The sequence below is a fragment of the Quercus lobata genome, chromosome 6 (assembly GCF_001633185.2).
Source record: "Quercus lobata isolate SW786 chromosome 6, ValleyOak3.0 Primary Assembly, whole genome shotgun sequence".
Taxonomy (NCBI): domain Eukaryota; kingdom Viridiplantae; phylum Streptophyta; class Magnoliopsida; order Fagales; family Fagaceae; genus Quercus; species Quercus lobata.
The window spans coordinates 44,646,630-44,654,353 of NC_044909.1; the positions used below are offsets into that span (position 1 = coordinate 44,646,630).

Consider the following 7,724-nt stretch of genomic DNA (forward strand, 5'->3'; position numbering starts at 1 on the left):
AAGAAAAGAAAAAAGAGACCCTCCAAGTATGGGAACAGGTCTCCCCACATCAGCTTCCAAGGATCCTAAGTCTTCTGTCACAACCCCCAACAGTGGTGACCTCTCAATGCTGAGAACAGTTCAAGTTATTATTCCTGGCACTAAAGCAAGATCCAAAATCTTGAATTGAAATTCTTGCAAACACTAGCACAAATTTTTGAAATAAAAATAGGGCTTGAATTAGTTATTTTGAATCTCATCGTTTTCAAATGTAACAGCAGACCTCCACCCACACCCCCCCCCAAAAAAAAAAAAAAGACATAACACAAAAGTAGTTGACATTTGCCGGCACTGGTCAAGAAAATTCATTATCATAATGGAAGCCAGAGAAAGCTCATGAAGAAATCTTCTATCATTTTAACCAAAGGCATTCTTTTGGGAGAATTATTGAAAAAGGAAGCAATATACATGACGTAATAGGTCATTATATTGGGTATGTGCCCCTCCCAGGAAAACAATTTCTCTACCAAGTTCCCAAGCACAAATACTGTATTGTAAAGAAGAACAGAAAAGCTATACCAAGACAACAACCAAAGCAGTGGAAAGTACATTGACAATTACCCAATCCTCCAATTCCTCTAACCTCAGTTATAACTAGTGAAACTCCAATTATTAGACAAACGATACCACTCACAATGCCATCTCGCAGTCTATCAGTCAGCCAATCAGGTGTAATAACAAATAGGAGAAAACGAGAAACTGCACAGATAGATAATTCATAATCAGAGCAGAATTTTTTAAATTGTAATGCAATTATAAAATGGACATAATGAATAAATTGATTTGTTGTAGTCCAGTATAGATTTATACCTGGAAAGGTTTGAGGGAAGTAGAGGTTTGCTGCAATAGCAAGAAAGGCAACCCAACAACCAATTTGTCCTCTGCATATTTAGATTAACAGGTTTAGTAAATCTAATAGCAGGACAAGGATCTAAAGCAAATAATGTAACATATAGAGAGTTGCAAAGCACCTTAAAATTTTGAATAGCGCAGTTGGGAAACTTGTAACGAGATATAATACTAGAAGGGTGGTTTGCAGAGATGATCTCCGGCCTGTTCGGTTCAAGATCAACAAAAACCTGTAGGACAAAGACAGATACAATATGAAACTTTTGATAAGAGAAATGCAATAACAACAGACTGGGCACCAATTTATAAATTTCACGGACCGCCTTAAATGTAAAAAGTCCCAATGTTCTTCATGAAAACAGAACCAAAATATAAAGTTGACATTTGGATGTATCATATTATTGCTATGGTGGTTTCAGTGAACATTGAATTTAAGGAATATATCAAAATCTAACATGTATCAATGAGATCATAATATTCGGTATGCTGTTTGATTGAAGCATGAACAAAAAAAGAGATGGATGGAACATGAATATTGAATAGCAAGCCTATTTACTGAAAAGCAGCTTTTGGGAACTATTATTATAATAGAATTTTCTTCCTCCAGAGAAATGCTCAAGCTTTGTGTATTGGATTAGATCTCTCCAAGTCCAGTGCCAACAGTAGTCCATGATTTTTCTAGAAGTATTTTGCAGTCTTACCCTGATACAGAATGGAACATAAAACAAATTTCTGCCCAATCATCATTTGGATTATGCACTGTGAGAAACTAATACTCAACCAAGCTACTATTGCATGTGAGAAACATAGAACACAAACAAAATATGCAAAAAAAGCAAGTTACAGCACAAACATCGATTCTTAATACAGGGAAATACTTTGACCTGATCTAGATCAAACTTACCATGTGTACTCCAACCCAAAAGCTACACATGATTATTAGTCAATACAGCCACATAGTTGAATTTAATAGAGAAGGAAAACTAAGGTAAAACACCTAAGGAATTTACCTAAACGAACCGTGTGAGTTTTCGGAATTCCGTTACTTCATTACAATGTTGTAATACCACCTACATTTTCTGATAAATTAGCCACTGTCCCGAGAGTTTTAAGCTGTTAGGAAATGGTGAATTTAGTAATTTATCTAACAAAAATGAAAAAAAGCAAATCATCAAGCTGTGTTTTGCATATAATTTAATCACTCACATGCCTCAACCTCTGTATTTTTCTACTTCTTTTCAAGACATACATCAAAATCACCCAAACTACTGCTATACAGTAGAAATATAAAACCAACCCAGTAAATTTCCTAAAGAGAAATCAACTATAAGCAAAGATGGGTAGTGGAATTAGAACTTATTACAATGCAAAGATGGTTCCACCCCATTGAAACCAAGCTCGAGCACTGCTTGAACTTTCTGTAGAAGCGGTTGATGCACCATTACCAACCACTGTATCTGTATTCCCAGCAACACTTGCAACCACTTCAGCAAATCCCATTCTCAGAGTCTCCATCTTTTAGCTTACCAAATGTTTCAAATTGGGTCAAAGGAATTTTTTTTTTCTCTCTTTGCCCACAGAAACTGAGACCTTGTACGACAGAGTCACCTGCGCAGCTTCTCTTTTTCTTTTGTCTGAGAATATATTATATTGCCTCTAATCATGTGGGATCCGAGATTCAGTAAGGTCAGGAATTTCGAGAACCCTATGAGGCTTAACAAACGGTGTGACACGTGGCTTACACATGCAGCCGTGGTATCTACCCTGTATTCCTTCTAAGGTACTGTTTGGGATACTGTAGATACATGTAAAAGTTAATTGAAATGGTACAGTAGAACCCATAAATAATATCAAAAAGTACAGCAGAATCCATAAATAGTAGCAAAAATAAGTTTAATAGTAAAATAAACTGGATTTTTAAGCTGGAGCCAAATACACACTTAGTATCAATTATTCTCTGCGATTTCATAATTATAACTGAAATTATCTATATCTATACTACTATTTAAGGGGCTTCCCCTGTTTGGATTCCACATTTTTCATGCCTAAGATACCCTCATCATACTCACTTACAAGTTTTCAACTACCGCGGATAGATATGTAAATTAAAACTCCTACACTTTAAAACCACAAACTCACGTACGCTTTGCAATTTCTATCTCACTTTCTCTCTCTCATTTTTCTTCAGCCTCTTTTCTTTTTCTTCAGATTAAAGGCATTTATTGTCAGAGGCTTCAACAAATTTTCAGGTTCTATTTTTTGCAAGTTCCTCTTTATTTTCTTTTCTTTTGTTTATGATTGACTTTCTTTAATTCTACTTTTTTTTTCTTATATGTATCACATTAACTCTTTTTTTCTTTTTCTTTTTTTTTTTAAATGTAATTTTGAAATAAATGGTTCCTTCATATACTCTACCATTATACTTCTTAATGAATTGTCATTTCATGTTGTAGGTATTGTGATCCAAGCATTCAAAATCATTTATAAACAGTTAAACAGTATGACTTCCCTTACTATTTCAGTTAATTTGAAATTACTTAATTTTTCAGTTACAAAAAATTCCTAGGGTGTGATAAATATTATGCATTTGTATTTGTGAGAAGTTCAACTGCTGAGAAGTTTTTTTTTTTTTTTTAAATGAACGTGGGGAGTGTTTTGGTGTACTGGGAGTTTTTTTTTTATAAATTTTATTTTTTATAGTTTTTTTTTTTCAATAGGAACGTGGGTAGATATTTGATCGAGTGTGTGTGTGTGTGTGTGTGTGTGTGTGTGTGTTTTTTTTAACTACTGGGATGAGTTTGTATTTGTGAGAACTGATAATTTTATTCTATTTTTTGATAGATTACGTGGGTAGATAATTGATAGAGCGTGATTTGAACGTGGGGAGTTTTTTTTTTTTTGGTTGATGAAGGGGAGTGTTTTGGTGTACTGGGAGTGTTTTTTTTTTTTTGGGGTGGCTGGGGTATCTTTCTTTTTTTTTTTTTTAAAAGAACGTGAGATAGTATTTCAACGTGGGACAGTATTTCAATCACAAAAAAAAACTTAGGGGGTGTGATTCCACATTTTTCATGCCTAAGATATCCTCATCATACTCACTTACAAGTTTTCAACTACCGCGGATAGATATGTAAATTAAAACTCCTACACTTTAAAACCACAAACTCACGTACGCTTTGCAATTTCTATCTCACTTTCTCTCTCTCATTTTTCTTCAGCCTCTTTTCTTTTTCTTCAGATTAAAGGCATTTATTGTCAGAGGCTTCAACAAATTTTCAGGTTCTATTTTTTGCAAGTTCCTCTTTATTTTCTTTTCTTTTGTTTATGATTGACTTTCTTTAATTCTACTTTTTTTTTTTCTTATATGTATCACGTTAACTCTTTTTTTTCTTCTTTTTTTATTTTTTTAAATGTAATTTTGAAATAAATGGTTCCTTCATATACTCTACCATTGTACTTCTTAATGAATTGTCATTTCATGTTGTAGGTATTGTGATCCAAGCATTCAAAATCATTTATAAACAGTTAAACAGTATGACTTCCTTTACTATTTCAGTTAATTTGAAATTACTTAATTTTTCAGTTACAAAAAATTTCTAGGGTGTGATGAATATTATGCATTTGTATTTGTGAGAAGTTCAATTGCTGAGAAGTTTTTTTTTTTTTTTTTTTTAAATGAACGTGGGGAGTGTTTTGGTGTACTGGGAGTTTTTTATAGATTTTTTTTTTCAATAGGAACGTGGGTAGATATTTGATCGTGTGTGTGTGTGTGTTTTTTTTTTTAACTACTGGGATGAGTTTGTATTTGTGAGAACTAATAATTTTATTTTATTTTTTGATAGATTACGTGGGTAGATAATTGATAGAGCGTGATTTGAACGTGGGGAGTTTTTATTTTTGGTTGATAAAGGTGGGGAGTGTTTTGGTGTACTGGGAGTGTTGTTTTTTTTTTTTTGGGTGGCCGGGGTATCTTTCTTTTATTTTTTTTTTTTAAAAGAACGTGAGATAGTATTTCAACGTGGGATAGTATTTCAACGTGGGATAGTATTTCAATCACAAAAAAAATCTTAGGGGTGTAATGAGTGTGTGGAGAAATAATTTTCCAATCACACATTTTTTTTTCTCTTTTCTTTTTAAAAAAAATTAATTTTGAAATGTTGGTGGTGACTAAATAATTTTAAACGTGAGTAAGGAAAGTGAAGTTTAAAAAAATAAAAAATAAATCTTAATAAAAGAAAAAAGAAAAAAAGAAAAAAGAAGAGAGAGAGAGAGAGAACGTGAGGTAAATGACTAAAACATGTTTAACTTATACTAAAAGATTGCCTACAAAATAGAAACACTCTCCCACTAACCCACTTCTTCAAATTAACTATACGTTTATTTTTTTTAATAGAAAAATTAGTTAAATTACCTACGTTTTTGTTGTTTAAATTAACTATACGTTAATTTTTTTTGTTGTTTAAATTTTCAGATTTTTCTCCTTAATCCTTATCTCTTCCCTTAAAATTAGGCACTTAACTAAACGCACTCTTGGAGGTTTTTAACCACAATGGGATAGGATTATTTTTTCTTAAATAAGACTCCCCCACTAGGCTAATGAATTAAACACTGGAAAACAAAAAAAGATTTCACACCTTTAGATATATACACCTTTTTTTTTTTTTTCATAAGTAGATACATCTTCAACTCCCATTAAAATGTTGCCTACAAAACAGGAACACTCTCCTAATAGTTTTCAAATTACTTTATCCATTTTAAAAAATTAAAATTAAAACAAACACACTTTTTTAGAAAAAAAAAAAAAAAAAAAAACCCACATCTTCCGTTACAAACTATTTGATCCTAAATTTTTAGTTCCAACTCTCCAATATATCTTACGTTTCAAAAAAATATATATAACTGAAGGTAATTGTAAAAGTTGGATTGCTACACCTATACATTCAAACATTGGTTTGTTAATTAAAGTTTTTTTTTTTAAAATACTTGGTTTAACCCTAATTCTTTTATCTCTCTCAGGTTCACGTACGCACAAACTTTTTGGATTGCATTGACGAGTCATTGGAATGAAATATTAGATAAGTTCGGGTGAGAGACTTTACAAGAATTATTATATGTATTAAACCTCACGTAAAGTGGTTGTTATCTAAGAAACTGTTGTAAAAAAATTTCTTTTGTAATAGAAACTATATTTCTTTTATATACAATTAACGTGTATCTCTTACCATAAAATTTTCAAATTAAGCTTTTATTTACTTATGTTATGGATGTGTAGTAAATGACTAAATTTTAGGATTAAAAATACTACATTTTACGAATAGAAAAAAAATGATAACTGTCATACATAAAATTTGAAAAAAAAAAAAAAAAACCCACATCAACAACACTAAGAACGTGAGAGACTTTACAAGAATGAAATATTAGACTTTTAATTTTTTTTCCCTAAAATTTAGCATTTTATTTTTTTTTCAAAATCAGATATGTTAGTGCCTAAATATAAGGATATGGATGGAGAAATTATAGTAGTAGTTTTATTGTAGGAGTCTTTTTTTTCCAAAATATGGAAGAGATTAAAAAAAAAAAAAAAAAAGGAAAACGTGAGATGCTAAAAAGTAGGATTTTTAAAATAGTTCATGGATAGATGTATATATATATATATATATTAAAAAAAAAAAAAAAAAACAAAGTACAAGATGTAAATACTTTGAATTTTCGAAAAAGAGAAAACAGTAAAAATGATTATATTTTTCATTACCAAATAACGTATTATTTACTTCAAAAAGTAAATTAAAGATTAAGTTAAGAGAGGAGAATATACTTAGTTTAATGCTTTGGTCTAAATTTAAAGTGCGATTTTTTTAAATAGTACATGGAAAAGGTACTATTTAAATAATGGAGTGCATGATCAAGCAATATTGAACATGTAGGCCATTGATGAGTATTATGTGTAGTGAAATAATTTTTCATCACACCCTAGACTTTTTTTTTTTTTTTTTGTGATTGGAAAATGTAATAATCCAAAATTATAATAAATGTTCTAAATTAACTCTTACACGTTAGCCATCTATCAGTATGTCCCACGTAATTAAGGGTATTTTTTTTACGGATAATTAAGGGAACTTTAGTAAAGAAGAGATTAAAAAAGTTTTAACATAAAACAACAATATTTTCCTTTTTAGACTTCAACGCCTCTTTGTATATTTGTTTGATATTATATTTATATTCGGTAAAGTAAGAAATTAAATGTACATTCAAATCCTTTAAATCATCACCTCCACAACTCTCAACTTCTAAACTCACTAAGCCACTTCTTCTCTCTCTTACACTTACACACAGACACATAAAGTTACAAACAGACACATTATTTTCTCATCCGAATTAACCAAAATGGCATGATTTTTTTTTTTAAAGTGTGTGAAATGAGTACGAAAAATTTAATCCAATTTTAACTATAAATAAATGATTTTTTGAAATAAATTAAACATTTTCTAAATTATATTTTCATCATATTGATCTAACAAATCATAACCTAAAATGATAATTTAATAATTTTAACAAGTGTAACTTATTTCTCCTATTTTACTAAAAATTTATTACAATCACACATATTATTACAATTCTTACATGTGATTAATTTGTTCAAAATTAGTTCACTTTAATGAGGTTTTAAAACACCCTGTTTGTGACAAGGAAAAATCTATTGATTATTGTGTATGTATGCGCAACGACCACCATAAATTTAATTTAATTTTATGTAGAAATTAGTTCGCAAAATACATCGGCGGCAAATACCGATGACATAGAACGCCGTCGAGAACAATGGAGATATTATGCTCGCTTGA

General features: G+C 30.5%; 1 protein-coding gene across 1 annotated transcript; it reads right to left on the bottom strand.

Annotated features, from left to right (window-relative positions):
- Window positions 1-278: 278 nt before the first annotated feature.
- LOC115995461 (cold-regulated 413 plasma membrane protein 4-like) lies at window positions 279-2,574 on the bottom strand. Its single transcript, XM_031120037.1, has 4 exons — window positions 2,252-2,574; window positions 1,011-1,118; window positions 850-920; window positions 279-738 (listed from the first exon to the last, which is right to left on the bottom strand). Exons 1-4 carry the CDS (start codon window positions 2,401-2,403, stop codon window positions 503-505), a joined length of 567 nt encoding a protein of 188 aa, XP_030975897.1. The 5' UTR covers window positions 2,404-2,574; the 3' UTR covers window positions 279-502.
- Between the last annotated feature and the right edge of the window lie 5,150 nt (window positions 2,575-7,724).